Source organism: Drosophila santomea, chromosome 3L, assembly GCF_016746245.2.
Source record: "Drosophila santomea strain STO CAGO 1482 chromosome 3L, Prin_Dsan_1.1, whole genome shotgun sequence".
NCBI lineage: Eukaryota > Metazoa > Arthropoda > Insecta > Diptera > Drosophilidae > Drosophila > Drosophila santomea.
The window spans coordinates 21,846,626-21,867,012 of NC_053018.2; the positions used below are offsets into that span (position 1 = coordinate 21,846,626).

The 20,387-nt window shown below is 43.5% G+C and overlaps 10 protein-coding genes across 10 annotated transcripts; 6 read left to right on the forward strand and 4 right to left on the reverse strand.

Annotated features, from left to right (window-relative positions):
• Positions 1–131: 131 nt before the first annotated feature.
• Positions 132–674, reverse strand: LOC120447866 (pupal cuticle protein C1B). The gene is made up of 2 exons (XM_039629473.1): positions 594–674; positions 132–525 (listed from the first exon to the last, which is right to left on the reverse strand). Exons 1-2 carry the CDS (start codon positions 603–605, stop codon positions 184–186), a joined length of 354 nt encoding a protein of 117 aa, XP_039485407.1. The 5' UTR covers positions 606–674; the 3' UTR covers positions 132–183.
• A 1,285-nt stretch (positions 675–1,959) lies between these two features.
• LOC120447853 (toll-like receptor 3) lies at positions 1,960–4,303 on the forward strand. Its single transcript, XM_039629461.1, has one exon. The coding sequence runs from the start codon at positions 1,980–1,982 to the stop codon at positions 3,702–3,704; it is 1,725 nt and encodes a 574-aa protein (XP_039485395.1). The 5' UTR covers positions 1,960–1,979; the 3' UTR covers positions 3,705–4,303.
• Positions 4,304–4,393: 90 nt separating this feature from the next.
• LOC120447876 lies at positions 4,394–4,699 on the reverse strand. Its single transcript, XM_039629485.1, has one exon. The coding sequence runs from the start codon at positions 4,685–4,687 to the stop codon at positions 4,394–4,396; it is 294 nt and encodes a 97-aa protein (XP_039485419.1). The 5' UTR covers positions 4,688–4,699.
• A 362-nt stretch (positions 4,700–5,061) lies between these two features.
• LOC120447869 lies at positions 5,062–5,356 on the forward strand. Its single transcript, XM_039629477.1, has one exon. It carries the CDS (start codon positions 5,062–5,064, stop codon positions 5,326–5,328), a length of 267 nt encoding a protein of 88 aa, XP_039485411.1. The 3' UTR covers positions 5,329–5,356.
• Positions 5,357–6,179: 823 nt separating this feature from the next.
• Positions 6,180–6,967, reverse strand: LOC120447818. The gene is made up of 2 exons (XM_039629395.1): positions 6,959–6,967; positions 6,180–6,629 (listed from the first exon to the last, which is right to left on the reverse strand). Exons 1-2 carry the CDS (start codon positions 6,965–6,967, stop codon positions 6,180–6,182), a joined length of 459 nt encoding a protein of 152 aa, XP_039485329.1.
• A 128-nt stretch (positions 6,968–7,095) lies between these two features.
• LOC120447819 lies at positions 7,096–7,506 on the reverse strand. The gene is made up of 2 exons (XM_039629396.1): positions 7,495–7,506; positions 7,096–7,426 (listed from the first exon to the last, which is right to left on the reverse strand). The coding sequence occupies exons 1-2, from the start codon at positions 7,504–7,506 to the stop codon at positions 7,223–7,225; spliced, it is 216 nt and encodes a 71-aa protein (XP_039485330.1). The 3' UTR covers positions 7,096–7,222.
• A 1,353-nt stretch (positions 7,507–8,859) lies between these two features.
• Positions 8,860–9,212, forward strand: LOC120449691. The gene is made up of 2 exons (XM_039632306.1): positions 8,860–8,889; positions 8,955–9,212. The coding sequence occupies exons 1-2, from the start codon at positions 8,881–8,883 to the stop codon at positions 9,195–9,197; spliced, it is 252 nt and encodes an 83-aa protein (XP_039488240.1). The 5' UTR covers positions 8,860–8,880; the 3' UTR covers positions 9,198–9,212.
• A 1,704-nt stretch (positions 9,213–10,916) lies between these two features.
• LOC120449859 lies at positions 10,917–11,389 on the forward strand. The gene is made up of 2 exons (XM_039632518.1): positions 10,917–11,074; positions 11,132–11,389. Exons 1-2 carry the CDS (start codon positions 11,057–11,059, stop codon positions 11,387–11,389), a joined length of 276 nt encoding a protein of 91 aa, XP_039488452.1. The 5' UTR covers positions 10,917–11,056.
• A 1,238-nt stretch (positions 11,390–12,627) lies between these two features.
• Positions 12,628–15,074, forward strand: LOC120450153 (putative protein TPRXL). Its single transcript, XM_039632993.2, has 2 exons — positions 12,628–13,018; positions 13,102–15,074. The coding sequence occupies exon 2, from the start codon at positions 13,433–13,435 to the stop codon at positions 14,369–14,371; it is 939 nt and encodes a 312-aa protein (XP_039488927.1). The 5' UTR covers positions 12,628–13,018; positions 13,102–13,432; the 3' UTR covers positions 14,372–15,074.
• Positions 15,075–18,886: 3,812 nt separating this feature from the next.
• LOC120448589 lies at positions 18,887–20,251 on the forward strand. Its single transcript, XM_039630672.2, has one exon. It carries the CDS (start codon positions 19,208–19,210, stop codon positions 20,150–20,152), a length of 945 nt encoding a protein of 314 aa, XP_039486606.1. The 5' UTR covers positions 18,887–19,207; the 3' UTR covers positions 20,153–20,251.
• Positions 20,252–20,387: the final 136 nt, after the last annotated feature.

Sequence of the window (20,387 nt, forward strand, 5' to 3'; positions counted from 1 at the left end):
TTAAAAACAAACAAATGAAAAATAACTGAAGAACAATAAAAAATGCTATTTTGACACTAAAAAAAAGGAACACCAATCCCCGTCCAAGAATAATACTTTAAAGCTTTCATTTGATTTCTTTTATTGCCAGTAGGGTCTATTCTTATTTCATTTCAAAGCCGTTTTTGTATTTTGTAATCCTTTTTACAAAACTGTAGTGTACGCAGCGCTGTATGGGTAGGCGGCATAGGGATAAGCGGAGTAGGCAGCGGCAACTGGGGCGGTATAGGCAGCGGCGGCAATGGGAGCGGTATAAGCAGCGGCAACGGGAGCGGTGTAAGCAGCGGCGGCAACGGGAGCGGTATAAGCCGCGGCAACAACTGGAGCTGCAGCCACGCCGTTAAAGTTGCGGGCCACGTACTGCGAACTGGTGGCGGTAACGACTCCGGCGGGAGCAGCCGCAACCACTGGAGCGGCGGCCAGGATGGCGGGCTTGGGTTCAGCCATGGAGGAGGCCACCAGGGCACAGAGGACAACGAGGGCAGACTGTAGGAACATAGTCAGTTAAATACACTCCAGGTATCGGTATCCAAATGAATGACCATCCCACTTACCAGCTTGAACATGATGGTTAAGTTTAGTTTGATTTGAGCTAGCAAATTGGACTATGCGTTGATTCGCTCGACATGCAACTTTTATAGCTCCCGAACATCGCTTAGATGCTTTTGATTTTCTGGGCACACACTATAATCGGACGAATGATTCTATACCACCTGCATGGGAATGCAGAGCGGCCTTTCAGTAGCTGAATTGGCCGTTTGGCTACGTGCCCGCCGCCTGCAAAGGTCGATTCCAATCCCAATCCGAGTCTGAATTCGATTCCAAACCCATCCATTATTTCGGGCACGTCCGCATTGTGAGCCCATAAAAGTTGTCGCCTCGAAGGTGACCAGTAGCCCGATGTGATTGATGCCACCAGACACGGCTAATTGCCGATGAGTAACCTCCTGCGCCAAGAGTTGGCGCAGAAATCAATGAAATGGAAGTGCACGCTCCAATGCGATTGCGATGCTCGCATAGTTTCAGGGTTACGTTCGTCGGCTGCCACGGGCTTTATGCAATACAAACCATGTTGTCCTTTCGATCCTTCGATATGGCCAAAATCTAATCCGCTTGGCTGATGCAACGCGGTCAATCTCACCCACGAGCCAAAAAATCCCACTTACGTACGCACTCGCATCGCATCGTAAGGTCAATAAACTGCATGGAGAGTTGCAGTTTCGAGGGGGTCGTCTGATTACAGAGGCTCTAAAGTTAGCAGACAGTTTTTTATAAGAGTCAAGCTCAGCTTACCATCCATTCACAATCGAAAATGTGCCTTATATCTCTGGTGCAAAATGAAACCAGACTTATAGGGGTCCTAAAGGGGCACTTTTTGGGGAGAGGACGAACTTGTATACCCTTTGCTCTTTAGCTTTTACTATTGAACACCAGAATATATATACACATGTATAAACAATACGTATTACCTAAATTGCTTTGCACAACCTTGTTATTACTGCTATATATATATATATATATATATATATATCGTATGATGAATTCCAAATAAGATGAATAAAACATTTTATTTTTTAAAGAATTGTTCTTCATAACTGGCTTACCGCAGATCAGTTTTAGATATTTTAGGTCTTTTAACATTTATCTAATATTAAAAGAACCTATTAGATGTCATCCTGAAATTGCCTTTAAATTGTAGTGCATAATATAAGTATAAACAAAACAAAGTGCAGACCGACAATATGTTATCACTATTGCGCTGGACTACTGAAAGCTGCCAATCTTCGGAGGAACCAGATAAAGTTTAATCAATGAATACCGTATTATTATATATGTAAATTATATGTAAATACAAATGGAGTGGAAGCTGGATGGCAGTCTGCGAAATTGCACTGATGCAGTGTATAATGTTAATTGACGGCGAGCGGTTCGTAAAAAAGATGAATGAAACGCGAAGGATACTCGAAGTGATCCTTATCCTTATTCTTGTGATATCGGGTTGTGATGGCAATGGGGGAGACATCCCCCTGCGATGCGACGAGTATGATTCCATGGGATTTATGGACGTGAACGAGGCCTTTTGCACGGTCACCGGATTCACGGTCACCCACAGCCAGAATGTCGTGATCAAGAACATACCACCCGGAAATATGGTCAAGTTCATGAAGTTCTACGAATCAACGCTACTCTATATGCCCTTCCATCTGTTCGAAACATTCCCATACCTAAAGACCCTGGATGTCTCGAATACGAATATTTTGGAGCTTACGAGGAATGCATTTAGTGCTGCCAGTAATCTCACGTATCTGAACCTGGCCTACAACAATCTGACTTCTATCCAGACATCTGTGTTCATTGGTGCCAATGTCCTAATGCGTCTGGATCTGTCCTACAACGAGATATCCTCGCTAAGTGTGAATGCCTTCTGTGGCCTGCATACCATTAGCCAGATTTTTCTAACCGGCAATCTGTTGAAGGAGCTGCACAACGACATCTTCAAGGATAACGAGTACCTGGAGAAGGTGTCCTTCGAGGGAAATCTACTGACCAGCATTCAACCGGAAGTCTTTCGCAATATGCGGCGCATCAAGGAGGTTAATCTGTCCAATAATCGCCTGGTTTTTATCCATCCGGACACTTTTGCCGATGCGGCGAGCTTGGAAAATCTGGTCTTGTCCTACAATGAGTTGAAGAACTTTCTGCTGACAGAGAAGAACATTGTGCATCAGCTGCACTTGGATAATAATTATCTGACAAATTTAACCATTAACGCAACTCGATTCGTTCGCGCCAGTCACAACCAAATTTCTGAGCTCTTCCTGCACCAGAGTTTGCATATCGAAACATTGGACTTAAGCGCCAACAAGTTGACTAGCATATCAAATATCACAAATATCACACACATGCTCTATTTGGATGTATCTGGAAATCCCATAGGTCCTCTTAATGTCAGCACCTTCTCGCAACTTAAGAGACTGAGGGGCTTAAATTTGAGAGGAACCGGAATTAGAGAGCTTAAATTTGGAATGTTTTCGAAGCAGAAGTACTTGGAAGAACTGGATCTTTCCTTTAACAACCTGACCAGTCTCAATTTGGATATGTTTGTGCCCTATCTGACTAATCTAAGAAAGTTTCTCATCGACGGCAATGGACTGACTGAGCTGCAGGGAAATCACACGTTTTCCAAGGCTTTTCCTCAGCTTCAGAAATTGGGAGTATCGAGGAACCGCTTCAACTGCTCCTACCTGCATCACCTGCTCATCCCACCATCGCTCGCCGAGTCCGTGGTGCTCAATATTGAACCGGAAACCAATCTAGAGGAGACCCCACACATCCGAGACGTATCCTGCATCAGTCAGACCCAAGAGGCCGTTAATGCCTCCTTTACTGCTGAGGAATCCCGGCTAGAATCGCAGATCCACATGTTATCGAAGCAGTTGGATATTGTAGGATCGCATTCGAAGAATCTGGAACTCCACCTGGCCTTCATGCAGGTTTTTGCCTACGTGATGGGCGGCCTGGTTCTGGTGGGCGTGGTGTCGCTGATAATACTCCGATATCTAAAGAATCATCGATCTGGTCGATATGATCGCAGCAGCATTGTCTTCCGCTCTAATGCCACAATGGAAGCTAATCTCACCCTGGCCAGTGAAGATCTTCAGTAGTCTCAGCGAAACCACATGTTTTTATTTTATGACAAAGTGGAAAAAATTGGCAGAGTAACATGAAATTCGTAATGGTTGTTAGGAGATTTCATATCGCACAAATTTCTCCGAGCTTACTTAAAACAACTTAAAGAAGCAAGCAGAAAACTGAGCTCGTTAAATAACGTCCTTATGCCAAAAATCTCTCATTAAAACTAGTAAGATAAAACATTTTATATTCTGTTTTGGTTTTCAAAGATCTTTGAACCACATATTTGTATGCACGAAGACAAATGCGGAAAACAGTAAGGGAAGACGAGAATCACTTGTAGGCTTATCTGAAGCGACCTTGCACACATAGATCAGACTTCCTGTATGGCACTGAGTTCTGATAACTGAGAGCTTTAAGACCTTGAAGTAAAAGCGTAAGAAAATAATAGTAATAAAAACGTTTTTCTGCAAATATGTAAATCTTTACAAATGTATCATATGTATCCTGTAAACCCGCTTTGCCATATTTTTTGGTTGTACCATAATTCACATTCTAAAATAGGTAAGCACATATAAGTCTGTAGCCAAACTAAAGTTTGCTAAATAAATGTTTCTGCATAATAACAAAAGAATGGCGTTTTGATTTTTATATTTCTAATATTTTGTTTATTTCGGTTTGAGTTGTACCATCGATTTCGCAAAGTCCTGGTCCCTCCATCCTACTTCTTCAGCAGCAGAGGAGCGGTGTAGGGAGCAGCAACATAAGGAGATGCCACATAGGGAGACGCCACATAGGGAGACGCCACGTAGGGAGAAGCCACGTAGGGAGAAGCCACATAGGGAGATGCCACGTAGGGAGCTGCGAAGTTTCCGTGGTATTCCCGGCTGTATACCGCAGCCGCCGGAGCAGCAGCCACCAAAGGAGCGGAGTAGGCCAGAGGAGCCACGAGTCCGGGCTTGGCGGCAACACAGGCAATCAGGGCGAAGAGGGCAACGGCGAAGAACTTGAACATCTTGTTGGATTTGGTTGTTTGGATTTGCTGGCAAACGAAACTGATGACAACTGCTGGATGAACACGGCGTTTTATACCCAAATGACCACCCACAATTAGCCTTGGCACTTAAGCTCAGCTCTTGGATTTCTTGGCCCACCAATTTAATTAGCCAAAGTACGCGCAACCGTACCTAAATCCGTTCGCAGAAGCCAACTGCGAATGGTACGTGACTGGCCTGAGCAACATAATTGTGTTTTCGGCCGGAGACCTTGCAAGGTCGCTAAGCATTCGGTTGTGTGGCTATAAAAGCCACAAGTCCGGGCTGTTTTAGACATCAGTTGCATTTGTTCAATCCGACAAGTAAAGCCAAACAAAAAACCAAACCTTCCAAGATGTTCAAGTTCGTCGCCGCCGTCATCTTCGCTCTGTTTGCCTGCGTGGCCGCCAAGCCCGGAATCGTGGCTCCTCTGGCCTACTCTTCCCCCTACGTAGCCTCGCCCTACGTGGCCTCCCCCTACGTGGCGTCTCCATATGTGGCATCTCCCTACGTGGCTGCTCCCTACACCGCCGCCTACTCTGCTCCCTACACCGCTGCCTACACCGCCTCCTACGCTGCTCCCTATGCCGCCTACACCTCTCCTCTTCTCCTGAAGAAGTAGATTGCAGGATGGATGATCAATTTAGGAGTATAATACACGGACACTAGCAATGAAACTGAAATAAACTCGCAAACAACCGAACACATTTGTCTTTTACTTGGAAAATGGGATTAAACTGGGAACGGAAGAGTAACTTTGAGGTTTCTTGTATATATACTTTACTATAGATATATGTATATATAGTTTACTATATAAATCAATGGTATCTTATGAAAAATGTATATCATTATTTCAGTGAATGTGTAAAAAATTGTGAAACTAAATTATTTAAAAGTAGTATTTTATTCAAAGGAGACTACATATATTGGTACATAAAACTAGAATATGAAATAAAAACTAAAAAGAGAAATTTTCATTAAAAGAGTACGTTTATAAAATCTAAGAACTTCTTTATATAACATTAAATGAAAACAGCTGATACTCGTCTCTAATAACAAGCACATCTACAGCTTCTAGGAACAGTCGCATAATCAGTGAAGCGAAGATGAATGAACCACTTACATCTAAATTCCAGGTGGACAAAGGAGCCGAGTGTCATGAACAGGAGCGAAACTATTAATAATTACAGGTAATTATCCTTGGAATACACACATGTTGAACGGCGTGCAGCCATTTCATTTCGGGTAGAACACTCTACGCTTAGACAATGCAACGTGCGGCATTTAAAATTAGACACCGTGGCGTATACGTAATCTGCGGCAAATCAAAAACAGATCCAAACAGAACCAACTCGAACAATGAGCTTGCATTTATTGTGTGTTATATAAAATTTGGCTTAATTCAAATTGTACTGCCATGGCCCAGCCCAGAAGTATGTTACTATCTGGCTATTGATTCAGTCAAGCGGTGTGTTAACCCTTAGTCCAGCTATTGTGTTTAACCAGACTCCGACTCTTGCTGAAACTGATGCTATTGAACACTCCCAGGTTGGCTGACCAGCCCAGGGTGAATGAAATGTTACCGAAGGGGTCAAGAACCACTTTATTTTTCACGGGCTTCTGGTGTTTCTGATGGTTCTTTTTGGCATTGCTCTGCAGTTGGTTGAATGCACTGTACAGGGAAGTCGGCGGATTCTGCAGGAATTCTTGGACGCCGATAACAAATTTGTTTACTTCTCGAAAGAAATCATTGGGTTGGAATAGCTTGGCGGGGTCTTCAATGAACTGAATCCCTTCAATTTCTGGTTCCTGGTAGAAAGTATCCTCTGCTGAGTCAAAGCTGCGGGCTGTTTGAGTTGGCATGACGAAATATATTGGTTGACACCAAATCGTGTTCATTAAAACGACACAAATCAAGATGAACTGTCGAAGAAATCGTAGTTTCAGTATGGATATGTAGAGGATACAAATTAAAGTATCTGAACTATACTATATTATTATAAAATTATTGTGTATTTGTCTTACAACTCCATTTTTAAAGATTTTTAAGAAATATATAAGCCTAAAACTGGCAAATGTTTGACGTTTTTCTGTAATTAGGCTTTTTAATAATTAATTTAATTTTCTTTATAGTCTAATAGTTTTAGCAACGAATAATAATTTGTGTTGTATAAAAAAATGTGAAATTCATGCGAGATATAGCTTTGAGTTTTAATAATGGTAATACCCTCACTTTCTGTAAGTGTACTTACAGGCAACATGTCCCTTCTGAATCTGAACGATAACTAAGCCAAAGTAAGACAACAACGATGGCTTAAATACCCCAAAGGATTGAGTGTACCCCTCCTCCACAAAAAAGATGTTATGACACATAAATTTCAGACCAAATTCAGAACTTTATTAGAGGCATGTCCGTCAAAGAGGTGGCTAAACAACGGGGAACTCGAGTTGAGCTTCGGGCGACAGGTGCTCTGGCGGCCAAGTCTTGAGGACGCCTAATTGTGAGATGGCTCCTCCTAGATCCAGCCATATCCAAGTCCACGGCCATGGCCGTATCCCCCGTAGCTGATGGGATGCACAACGCTGTGCGAGGTGGTCCAAATGGGCTGGACCACGCGCACCGAGGGCAGACTGTGGTAGGAGCTGGTCAGGATGGGCGAGGAGTGCAGGAAACCTGGAGCGGCACAGCTCAAAGCCAGACAGAAGGTGAGGAATACGAACTGGAGGCGGGATGAGATGCTCACTTAATTAACTTCTTTTATACGGCGGGAGGGCAGAATATCCTTACCAGCTTGAACATTTTGAAGCGGTTTTGATTGCTGAAGAACTTTTGGAACGCAAAACTCAAAGTGGAACTCGTTGAGAAGCTGCCAAAAGATGGTTTGATGGCTGGTTGAGTGCGATGCCGGTTTTTATAACGCAGCTCAAAAGCCAAGAAGCCCCAGCAATCGCTCGACCTTGGTCCGATATACAAAACCCCACCAGTCTCTTTGAAATCTTAGCGGACGCGGAGTGCTCAGATTTCCCAGTTCGCGAGCTTAGGTGAGTGACTGGCTGCAGTGGCCCACCCACCAAAAATTGCATCACTAATGCGATGCTGATACCATTATATACGCACCGCAAAAGCACAAAGTAATGTGCGGAAACTGCGCAATTTTTAGGCAAATAACAAATCAACAACACACAGAAAACGGAAAATATTTGGCAGAGTTACACAGTTCGAACAATAAACTCACTTAATTGATTTCGGCGTGGGAGTTTGTTTTTATTGATTCGAAGACAAAAGAAAACTTGGCCACTTTTCTGCACCACCCACAGCTCACCACTGACCTTGAAAGCCTCCCGGTTGAAGGTGGGAAAACACCGGAAGTGCGTCTCAATCCAGGACGCACTTAATTGTTTATTTTGGGGCCAAGAACAAGACGCAATCCAAATCGATGGAAGTAAACAAACGTCAAGAAATGTCTACACCTGCGCCTTGGCAAAAAAAAAAATAGAACATAAATACACTTAAAGTAGATGTCCCAGTTGATTGATGATAATTTTACGTAAGTGCTCTAAACAGAAATCCTTCTAAGATCTTTAGCTTATTTGAAATATCAGTTAATTTTAGGTTTTGGATAAAATCTTGTTTACTATCAAAACACTATATGTAATAAAAGATTTTCTAAAATTAGTTATAAGTATACCACCCAAATCATAATCTGATCAACTATGAATATATAGAATATCTTTAAGAATCAATCCAAATCAAACAATTCGACAATATAGTTAATGTATTGGTTTTCTGGCGCATTCTATCGAAATAATCAAGCATTTGGCGAGGAGAGCGTTTTGGTCCCAATGGGAAGGAGGCAACTGGACTTCTCAGCAGTTCTACAACCCAAGAGGAACTGCGGTTTTGCTGCCTTGTCAGCGGACTCACGACCATCCGATTCGCATCTGGATTCTGAGTGGCAGGGAACGAGTTCCGCTGGCAATTGCAATTGCAACTGGCCCATTCAAAGTGAGTTAAGGGCTTCTTTCATTTGCCGCCTGCTGGGCAAATGCCTTTGACCTTGGCCACCAGCCAAAGTGAAGGTCTGATTCCGAGTGGGAGCTATAAAAGCCTGGGGAAGCAAGGAATGGCTATTCAGTTGGATAGGTGATCTTCAAGGAACTGCAACGAGAGAATATGAAGCTGGTGAGATCGGGAAACTCCTCTGTACTCCACTTACATATATTTAACCAAATGCTTTTATCTAACAGCTGATCTTTGCCTGTTTGCTTGCCCTGGCTTTGGGCCACGAAATTTATTACTATACCCCTAGCTATGGGTACTACCCCAGTACTTTTGCCAGGTCCTCGGCCGTCCTGCCCTTGGCCTATTCCCGTTTGATTGCCCCGGCAGCCGCCGAATCGCACCTTTACCACAGCGTGGAGACCCCGAACTCCTTCCAGCAGCAATATCGCAGCGACTACAAGCCCCTGACCTATGAGTACATCTACTAACATCTACTAGCTGGCGGGGAGCAATAAACCTTCAAGTGAATTGTAACCAAGTGAAATTTGAATAAAGTTCGACCGCTCCTCATCGAAGGTGTTTAACTCCAGATGCTAAGCCCCATTGTGTTGAGCTGTCTGAGAAAACAACTTTCCTACTTCCCCCAAAACCAAGTGACCTGGCTCACCCGCTGTCTGTTGAACTCGGCCTGCAATTGTTCAATTATAAAGCCCCTTACAACAATGGCTATATCGAATAACCTCTCCCGAATCCCTGTCCTCACATACAGTTGTGCACCTCTGCTCCTGGAGGCGTGTCTAAATTTAATAAAATCACAAAAGTGACAAAAAATCAAGACTCATGTCGCACGGCCAACGTCACCGTTGCAAAAAGAAGCCGTAGAATCCACCGCAAGGTGCAATGTGACTCCCACAGGCTGCTCCCCCGATGTTTGCCCTTTGGCGTGTGGCACGTCGATCCCGAGAGGAATCACTTCGGAACGTGACCCGAGGCTGTCACATGGCATCCACCCATGGAACACACGCAAATGCGCAGATTGCTGGATGGCCATTGATACTCAGTAGGGCTAGTAATGACCTCTTAATCGGGCTTATTAATACGTCGATGTCCTTGAAACAAAACATAATCCCCTTGGCTACCTAATATAAATAAATAACAATGAGTTCAATTTGAATAACTACTTTTAAGAAGATCGTTCATATCAATGATTGCATTATTCGACCAAAGTTATTGGGTTCTAAGTTGATGTATTTTGGATAAAATCTGCTTATTACTTTACCTTCACTTAACAAGCTAAATTAAATAACTATTTATAAATTTTTTTTTATATACTGAGTTCACTTAATTTAACTACTAATAAAAACTTTATTAGTATAAAGATAATACCCTAATAAAAATATCACTGAATAATCAGATTATAAATAAAATAATAGAATTGAAGCAAACATCTTTTATTTACTTACTTTTATTACTTACTTTTTGTGAAAAAAAGGGTTCTTTTATTTCCACCGAGTACAATTATTGCAAATAATTGATTGATCGTTAAAAAAAGTATACAGTACTCAACCGGCCATCAAAACTCATGATTGATGATTACGAAACCAGATTGAGTTCGCTTTAATTATGCAAAGCTAATTAGAAGCTGCTGCTCTGGCCAGCAGATACATCTGATAGGGTGGAATGGCGCGGGATGGTGGCATCCGTATCAGCTTACCTGAGCCCATCATCTCTGTGGAAAACCTGTTGCTTTCCAGGGGAGCAGGAGCTCCACCGTCAGCATCATCTGCATTGGCATCCGATTCGGTCCATGGGGAAGTTCAAGGCTGTTGCAATGTCCAATTAATGGCTAAAGAAATCGCAGGCTCGACTATGCAGGCAAATATATGCGAACAACAATCTTACATAGCTTAGCAAAATAAGTACACTTGAACACGATTAATACTGTTTAATTATGGTGAATATATTTAACAACGAAGTATATGTTTAGTTAAAATGTGTTAGAAGCTTATGACTTGCTTTTAATACTTTTTATAGTAGACAAAAATATTGTTTTACTGTAAAACTGGATTTAAAGAAGTATATATTTTAAATAGTGTATGAAGTTAAATTTACTCTTTAAATGTTTCTTTAAACTTGAAACGTTTTTCGGAGTGCAGCTGACAAAAGGGCGACCAGAATTTAGAACGGGCTGTAGAAGTGGGCCCCGTCAAGTTGTTTACCCAACGTAAAAACAGGCTTTGCATTCCAGGACCCCAACCTTGGATATAAAAGGTCTTTGGGAGCGCAAGAAGGAGCTCAAAGTGAGAACGACTCTGGACGTTGGCGTAGTTGGCAGTTTGAACAGAAAATGCGCAATTATCTCTGGGTAGGTAGCCAATTCCATCGGCAAAGTACCAGCTCCTCTCACCTGCCTCTGTTGCAGCTAGCAGTGCTCCTGGTGGTGGCCACCACCTGCATCAAGGCCAAGCCGCTGGTCTCCTTCGGCGTCAGCTACCAGCAGCCTTACCTGGGCCCCCAGCCAGGACCCTACTACTACGGAGAACCGTACCCGGCAGGTGGCTACTACAACAACTACCACAACAGTCCGGGACCGTACGGATACCCCTATCCGTATGCCAATCGCTATGGCGCCCTCGATCTCGGAATCGGCGCCCTATCGCTATCGTCGTTCCTGCTCTGATTCCGTATAAAAGCCAAAAGTCACGACAAATAGATGCGCAAATCACACAAAAGACTTTTCACTATTTTCCTCGCACGCACTGCTGAGCTTTTTTTTTGCCCAGGTTAGGATGATTTATATATATTTCTTGAATATAAGAATGTATATAGTGGGAGGTGGGCTTTGAGTACGTGCCATATCCCCGGGGACTCTGGTGTCCCACTGACTTCATTTTCTGGATTTTCGATTTCCTGTCACAAAACCCTTCGATTGGTTCCCACAGGGAGCACTCGAAGTAAGCTTTATGTGGGTATCTTAATTTATGTTAGATGATGCAACGCAGAACTAACGAAAGGAACTAAAGTAAAATGTTCAAAGCCAAAACATGTTCCAAATTATCCCTTTATGGTAATACCTTTTAAATTATTGATTTAGTCTAGTATTAAGAAATGACAATGAGTAGTTTATTGAAAGCTTGTCGAGCTATTGGCTACACTACTTGGACGACATTTCCTCGCTTTGAATGCAGGGTATTTTAAGATTCGACCTTCTCGAACCGCCGATTATGCTAATGTCCTCGGCGGTGTATCAATTATTTATAGATGTTGTATCTTCAGGGGGCCCTGCATAACCGAAATGCGTTTGCAAAACGTGCAGGCGCAGCTTGAGTCTTCTGCAGCTGCAACCTGTTGGGTTGGGAGGAGCACATAATTGCAGAAACCATCGGGGATTAAGGGATCACTCTCTGGCTTTCGCTCCATCCTTTCAATTTCTTGACGACTCGTGATTTGCAAACACATGGGTTAAAGGTTCAGGCAAGACACCTGCACGTTGAGCATGTGCCAGTTTTAGCCATTTCTTGGCCTAAGCAACTATTAAAGTGTGCGCCTTACTTGTTCGTGTAAAGATGTTGCGATCCACACTGCACAAAATTGGGGAGTATTGTTGTAATTAAATTTGGAATGAATTTGAAAATTGGAATTTGGGAATTTTTTGGCTGATAATATATAGGTTGATGAATTCTGACCTAGCTCTACTTGATTACTTACCATTGTAAGCTATATTTCTTATTTTTGTTTAATACAAAAGCCTAAGAAAATATCAAATGTAAATCATTTTGCCTAGTAATGAAATCATTGAATCTTTATTTTACCCTCTTTAATTTTACTTTGAGAGATTTAGATATATTTATATATGGAATAAAACGCTTTAAATGATGCTAACTTTCATTATCCGAGCTAATACGTCCTTGTTAAACGTCATAGTAAGCTTGCAAGAATTGTTAAATTTTATGTTAAACAATTTTGTAAATTTTTAGCTAAGTTCTAGCCAAATTGATTATTTTCCTTTCCTTCTAATGCTAATTCTGTACAAAAATCGACTAGCGCGACCATTTACTTTGGCTCCCAAAATTGCCTTTCGCACCTGCCTTTCCTAGTTCCTTACAAATTTCTGGAAGTGTTAATCAAGAACCTAGTCGCTCGGATGAATGACGTGCACGGATCACGTTCCCAATCACGCACAACAATGCTAAAAACTCAAAAGTGCAACCAGCGACGCCCAAAGTTTTGTTAGCTGGCTTTGTTAGCCCGGTTAAAAGGGGAAGCATCAGCAGTCACGTTGAGTGGAAAACCACACGGCAAGCAACAGGTATTCGCCTCGACTCGTTGCGCTTCGAAAAGGAGTCCTCGAGTGTTGTAGTTTAATGTAGTGTCCTTCTCGACGGCACACAGGGCACTGATTTCCGACGGGTGTGTGTCAGTATGGCAGGCGAACCCACATTGGGATCCCGAAGCTGTAGCCGAGCGACGGGAAGTGTCCTCGTGGGGGCGAAGGTTAGGATGCGAAGCTGTCGCGGCATTGAGGAGCTGTATAAAAGCGGGTGCCAAACGCCTGCCACTGGTAGTCTTCGCCGAGACATCAACTGTTCGCGTTATCCCGAAACAAGTTCCCTTGGAGAGCCAATAAAACTGAAAGCCAGAACACGAACTGAATTACTGTGCCAGTGAAAAAAAGTGAACTGAACTATATTTGATAAATTAAGCAAAAATATAAACTCACGCCATGGATACTCTGTCACCTAACAATGGCTCCAAATCGAGCTCCAGCGGCAGTTCAGCGGCCAGTTCCTCCATGGATCTCGGCAAGCAGCAGCAGAAGGAGAAGCTGCATCGTCACCCGAGGAATGGGCCCAAGAAACTTTCCCGTTCCAGGAGTTTGCTGCAGTTGCTCAGCCGGCACCTGGGCAGACACTTTCACCACCAGAACCAACAGAACGAGACGGTCTACAGCAGCCAGGACGACATTAGGAGCAGCTCCACGGATTCCTTCAGTTTGAGCTACGAGCGTGGCAGCCACGAGTGCCCTATCAACGGTTCCTCCCTGGACCTGGAGCACACATCCCGGACCTCGAGCGGATCGGCCTGCTCCAGATACTCGCCCGGCCTGGATTACTACGATCAGCAGGGACACATCTATGTGGAGGCTGTCTACAGACCCGGCAGTGCCATGGAGCAACTGCATCCGCAGCTGCACTTCGAGGAGGACACCAGCGAGGAGGGCAGCAGCAATGAGGCGGAGGATGAGGTGGAGCTGCGCCACGACGAGAACGAGAACAACAAGCCCCGATCCGCATCGGCCGCGTCCGCCAAGTCACCGGGACTGCACCTCAGCCGGATTTCCATCTCCTCCTCGGTGAGCCGCATCCTGCATCACTTCTCTAGTCCGACGGGAAATGCATCGATGCGCTCGTTGTCCTGCAGCAGTACTCCACTGCGTCAGCCCAAGAAATCCCTGTCGCCGAACAACTCAAACAACAGCAGCAGCAGCAGCTCCAGCTCCAAATCCTCCGGTGCTCCGGCCGCCAAGAAGCAGGACAAGAAGCAGCAGAGCATCCTGCGACCGCCAGTCCAGTACGTTTACATGAAGGGCATGTCGGGACTGTATTCCCGAGTGCCCAGCTATGCGGTCTGCTATCCGTACACCCTGCAGCACATGTACTAAAACACCTGGGACATCAAACAAATGGGATGGAGAGCTGCAAGCTGGTTGGGGGTCTTGAACAATATACTTAGGAATTTTCTAGTGATGTACGAGTAGTGCCTGAAATCCAGAGATTTGAGTAGGGGTGTAGATTGAAGATAGAGGCTCACGACAGGATGCAGCATATTTTATAAATGTGTCCAAGCTGAGATCGCAAGCCCGAGAAGTGTACCTAAAGCCAAGCCCAGAAAATCAAAAACTATCTATGTGCTACGATATACTCCTTAGACGATCTAATTGTCTTCGGATTATTTAGGGACTTTCAGTTTACAAAGGAATATAAATTCAATTTAGCTTAATGAAAAACCAAATGTTATTTAGAAGCCTTTCACATATCTTTCGAGAATAGCTCTAGAAATTACATTTTCGGAACACCTTAGTTGAAACAAATAGTTTAATTTAAAAAACAAACGTTTTTTGCACTTTTGATCTAGTTTAACATATATTTTGCACTAATTTCGACGACTATTAAAACCAAAACAAAACTTTACGAATTTATACAACGGCAAAAAAACGGAAACCAAATTCTTTAAGATCACATTAATAGAGGAACATTTTACAATAATTCACATTCCAAAAAATCGAAACTTTTTGTAAAACAAAACCAATTATTATAAATAATGCGGAAATATCATGATAAAATGTATATCGTACGGTAGATGATAATGAAAACTTAGCAAAATGTTTAGAGACTATATATTTTTAGATCCTAACCGAACCTAACAATTAAGTCTAGCTGTCAATAAAATAAAATATACAAGAAAATAAAAAATAGCGCCATTTTCATTGCATTCAAGGTGAAGGGAGCACCAAGCGAATGAACCGAGCTGCGTTGCAAAAGGAACTTCGATTCGTAACGGTTTTAGCGAAAGCTTAAGGCCACCGTTAACGTAGGCCAAAGCTCGTGCCCAAAAAGAGAGCGCAATCAGCGATAGGGCGGCAGAGAGCGGCAGAGAGCGGCAGAGCGCTCGTCCTGCACGTGGCCTCCTTTTGTTTGGGTTACAGTCTGCGGAGCACTGTTCCCAGGGAACAGAGAGCCTGTGCTGCTGCCGCGATGATGTAGGCAAAGTCCTCAAAATCAAGTCGCCGAAGGACTCGACCTTATAGTTTTGACTGGCGCATATCATATCCCTGTGTGACGTTAATCGACACCGCTGCACTTGGCGGGCGTGACAAACGAAAGCGTTTAAAATTTGATGACACCTCAATTATTAAGGCTCTATATGCCGAGGACACCGGGTGGTCCATGTCCGTGCCCATGCCCCTGCCCAACCCCGATGTAATCATTTCGAGGTCATTGTCTCTGTGAACCCTTTCTTATGATAGCAAACCCATAGAAAACAAGTCCCAGGCCAAAGGGTTAGATATCCTTGGCACAGTTTGTCCTAAAAAATCAAATTTAAAGTGAATGATTTATCTGCAAACAAACAAAAGCCTTTAGCCCGAATTTCTGCCAACAAAGGGAGACAAATTGCTTAGTCTTGGATAGTTCTATGACGCAGTTCGGAAATGAATTTTTAGATGCCTAGATGGTTTGTTATCCATTCGAGAGAAAACTGCTTTTTAATAAATACCTTCCAGGAATTCAAAATACATTTCGGGTGAGGTTCTGCTTCTGGTAATTCTAAGAAAAAACGGACTGAGGCAAATATAACTTGGTTCAGTTCTCAGAAATCTGTTCAGCAAACCAATAAAGTTTGGCTTAATTCATTTGTTTTTAAAAATGTTTTTAATATTTCACATTTTTGTTTAGTGTTTTGAATATTTTGGATTCTATTGTTTGCCTTGCCAACATTTATAGGTATTCTTAAAACACTTTGAGCACCTTCCTTCTAACGACTATAAACCGCCCAACTTTTGAATACTTTTTAATTGTTAATGATTTTTTGATTATTATTATACCCGTTACTCGTAGAGTAAAAGGGTATACTAGGTTCGTTGAAAAGTATGTAACAGGCGACCATATAAAGTATATTTATTCTTGATCAGGATCGATAGCCGAGTCGATCTGGCCATGTCCGTCTGTCCGTCCGTCTGTCCGTCCGTCTGTCCGTCCGACTGTCCGTCCGTCTGTCCGTCCGTCTGTCCGTCTGACTGACCGTCCGTCTGTCCGTCCGTCTGTCCGTCCGTCTGTCTGTCCGTAAGAACGTCGAGATCTCAGGAACTACAAAAGCTAGAAAGTTGAGATTAAGCATACAGACTCCCAAGACATAGAAGCAGCGCAAGCTTGTCGATTCATGTTGCCACGCCCACTCGAACGCCCACAAACCGCCCAAAACTGCCACGCCTATTAAAAAATGTTTTAATATTTTTCCATTTTTGTTTTGGTCTTCTAAATTTCTATCGATTTACCAAAAAACTTTTTGCCACGCCCACAAACCGGCCAAAGCGTTACGCCCACACTTTTGAAAAATGTTTTGATATATTTTCATTTTTGTATTAGTCTTGTAAATTTCTATCGATTTGCAAAAAAACTTTTTGCCACGCCCACCCTAACGCCCACAAATTGCCAAAAACTGCCAGTGTTTAAGACTCTCCTTCGCACTTCCACCAGCTGAGTAACGGGTATCAGATAGTCGGGGAACTCGACTATAGCGTTCTCTCTCTCTCGAATTGATAAATCGCATTTAAATTAGATCCTTTTATTTCAAGTCCTTTAAACCATTTCAGATTAATGTTAACACTAAATTAAAGTATTTGCAACCCAGTAAAGGAGACATATGCAACTATATAAAGTATATCTATGTATTTGATCAGCATTAACAGCCGAGTCGTCAGTCACCCGCAGGTCAAACTGCTAGGCTTATTCACTAATCTGTTGACTAACTTGATTAGGTCGAAATGAGTAAATGCGTTGTTAAATGGGAGCGACAGGAGCTAAACAAGTCGGCGACAACAGATTTCCAGCTTTTGACCCATCGCATCCCACTGGCCAAATTGAGTTCCGAGTTGTGTCATTTTGTCCAAAACAAAAGCGCTGGTCGCTCTGACGTCATTGGGTGTCAACAATTGCGCCTCTAATTAGATGTTCATGGATTTTCTATCGCGGCATGGGTAAATCTTGTCGCTGTCGACACCTCCTGATTCCTAGCACTTACCACCCTCCCCTGTCTTTGAACTTTCGTGTCCTCCCATTTTATTATCTAAAAGTCAAAACAAAGGACTTCATTAAGCCGCCGTCGTCTTAGCCTGTCTTAAAACGCGTTCACCCAAAATTGGCATTCGACTTTATTTATAGCGCATTAAAATCAATTTTGGGCGCAATTAAATAAAAACCAACAACACAAGGGACCAAATGGGCCGAGTCTATTTTCGACCCCCAACTTAGGTGCGGTAAAATTTTGATAAATTATTTCTTCGCCCAAGAGCCCCTTGGTTCCTTAAGAAGCACCTCTTAGAGTCCTTGAAAACATTAGTCTTCAAGGTTATTTTTAGGCAAATCAAGCGCTCGCCTCACAGAAATATGCATCAACGAGCCCTTCGTGCTATTTTCGACAATGGCCAATTGAATCAACCGGGAAAGTCAAACGGAACAAAGTGAAATGAAAACGTCTAGCTGATTAATAATTGATGGCTCTGTGGGGAGAGAAAATAAAACAATTAAAGGGGGAATAACCACTGCCCGGAATTCCCATAATTTCTGTCTCGAATATTAGATGCCTTATGATGACTTAAAATATAATCTTAATGAAAAGGATTAATTGTAATCCCAGAAATCAGAGAGAATTCAAAATAAACAAAAAATTATTTACGTTTTGCACGAAAATACTCTTTTCAACTAGTAGTGAAATCTAGCTTAAATAGTGGCGACAAATCATTTATTTTATCTTTATTCATTCACGCAAAATATATACCAAACTCTGGAATGATATTAATAGGTTAACATAAAAAAAATTATTTAAAAAAATACCATTTTGGTCAGAGCTGGATTAATAAACTTATTAAATAAATTACAATCATTCAAAATTGGCGACCGACTATAAGCGCTAGTCTCTTACTTTTAAGTCTTAAACTATCCAAAAAGTTTAAAAAAAATCACAAAAAACGATCGAGTTTCGGCCTTTAAAACTATTTTATCCCTTAGGTGCCCTATACCTTTATCTTATATCCTATACCTCATAATGCCAGGTATTTGACAATCCATAAGTCGTTGAAGCACACCTCGACTGCGTGCAATGACTCCACCTGGCGGCCAGCGTCGCAGGCTCCTGGGGCAGTGCAAACAAGAAACCAAACAAACCAACCGCGGTAAACAGAAGTCGCTTCCCGTTTTATTATTAGGCAACAATGCAGGAACAAAGGATGCGACAAGAAGAACGGGTAGTTGGGGGTCCTTGCAGAAACTCTGCTCCTCTCTGCCGCAAAATATGTCTCCTCTCAGCACTTTCGCTCTCTCTAAGGACTCTGTGCAGAGTGCCGGGCGAGGCTATAAAAGGCAGCGGCTTACGATTTGCCGACTCACAAGCGGCAGGACAACGTGCCCAGTCGGTTCTCTTTCGCTCTCGCTGGAAAAAGGCAAAGGTAAACAGTGGACAAAGACACCGGTAGTGATAACAAAGGAATCGGAGAGTATTTGCACCGGAAGCGGAAGTGCAGTCATTTGCAGTATTCCAAAATAAAGGAAATTACGAATACGCATTATTGAAATTACGCATACGCATGGTAGACAACGAAGGCAAGATAGGACACAGCTGAATAAGAAAATTAAGCACGGTTGGCAGCTGCCTGATAATAAGAAAATTACTCATACCCCTGCGTGGCTGTTGGATGAGCTAGGATTTTGTCCCAGCAGAAAAGATGGGTACTCCTCATGTCTGCTTCGCCGATGAGCAGCAGCAGGAACTGCAACAACAACACAGAACAGCCAGTAATGGCAGCCTGAACAACAACAACAACAAACTGGATGTGGGCTACAACAACACCGCTGGCACTCCATCGCCGGGCGGCAGTCTCAGCGTTTCGCCAACACCGCGCTACGAACGCAATCTGGGCTTCTTTCGGCAGCTGAGCCGCCGCTTCGGCCTGAGGTCGCAGGATGACCTAGTTCACTCGGATGACGCAGCCAGCGTTGCAACATCGAGGAGCGGAGCAGGCGGAAGCGGAGGTGGAGTAGCCGGGGTCACTCTCCAGGAGGAGGACGCGCACAGTTCATCGACCGACTCGTGCTCCTCGGGGCGTGGCATCAACGCTCACCAGTCGCGTCTGGAGCTGATGTCCATGTCGTGCGCCTCCAGCGAAACGAGCAGCACATTGGACATCGAGGAGCAGCAGGAGCAAATGCAGCAGCATCACTTGCAGCAACAACAGGCGCAGCAATCGAAGCGGAAGCCGATTAGCCGGTCCAGTTTCTCGCGTCTCCATCGGCGCTCCACATCCTCGCTGCGCCGCGCCTTTGAGAGCCTTTCGCTAACCTCGCGTTCGCTGTCCTGCAGCGGTCCCTCCCCTCCTCCTCCACATCTTCCCCCAGCCGGCGCACAGCCCGCAGCTGCATTGCCTTTGAAGTCGGCTCTCAAATCCGCCTCGAATGTCGAGCTGCACAGGCAGCAACAGCAACAACAAAAACAACTAACCGGCAGGCCGTCATCATCGTGCTGCGGTTCAGCGTCCAAAAACAAGGTGAAGCCGCCGCCGCAAAGGATCCTGCGGCAGCCCGTCTCCTACACATATCTCAAAGGCATGTCAGGTCTGCCAACGCAGCGAGTGCCGCGCAGCTCCGTTTGCTGTCAGTACGCCAGGCGTTAAGGATTCCACGATCAATGGTAAATCATCCAGAACAGTATAGGCAGGATAAAAATGCCGTAAGCAGTATCAGGAATCAGCTAGTTAAACAATCATGATCAGTATTCCCTGTTCTTTTGATCGATTTGTTTTTTTAAATGTTCAGTAATATATTTTGCACAAACATTTTAAATTTAAAAAAAATTAGCTTTTTATTTCTTCTTGATACATTTTAATTACAATAATACAATAATGTTTA

What these genes read in the sequence shown, in the direction of transcription:
- LOC120447876 (XM_039629485.1), bottom strand. Translation starts at nt 4,687, where the DNA reads ATGTTCAAGTTCTTCGCCGTTGCCCTCTTCGCCCTGATTGCCTGTGTT.
- LOC120450153 (XM_039632993.2), top strand. Translation starts at nt 13,433, where the DNA reads ATGGATACTCTGTCACCTAACAATGGCTCCAAATCGAGCTCCAGCGGC.
- LOC120447853 (XM_039629461.1), top strand. Translation starts at nt 1,980, where the DNA reads ATGAATGAAACGCGAAGGATACTCGAAGTGATCCTTATCCTTATTCTT.
- LOC120447869 (XM_039629477.1), top strand. Translation starts at nt 5,062, where the DNA reads ATGTTCAAGTTCGTCGCCGCCGTCATCTTCGCTCTGTTTGCCTGCGTG.
- LOC120448589 (XM_039630672.2), top strand. Translation starts at nt 19,208, where the DNA reads ATGGGTACTCCTCATGTCTGCTTCGCCGATGAGCAGCAGCAGGAACTG.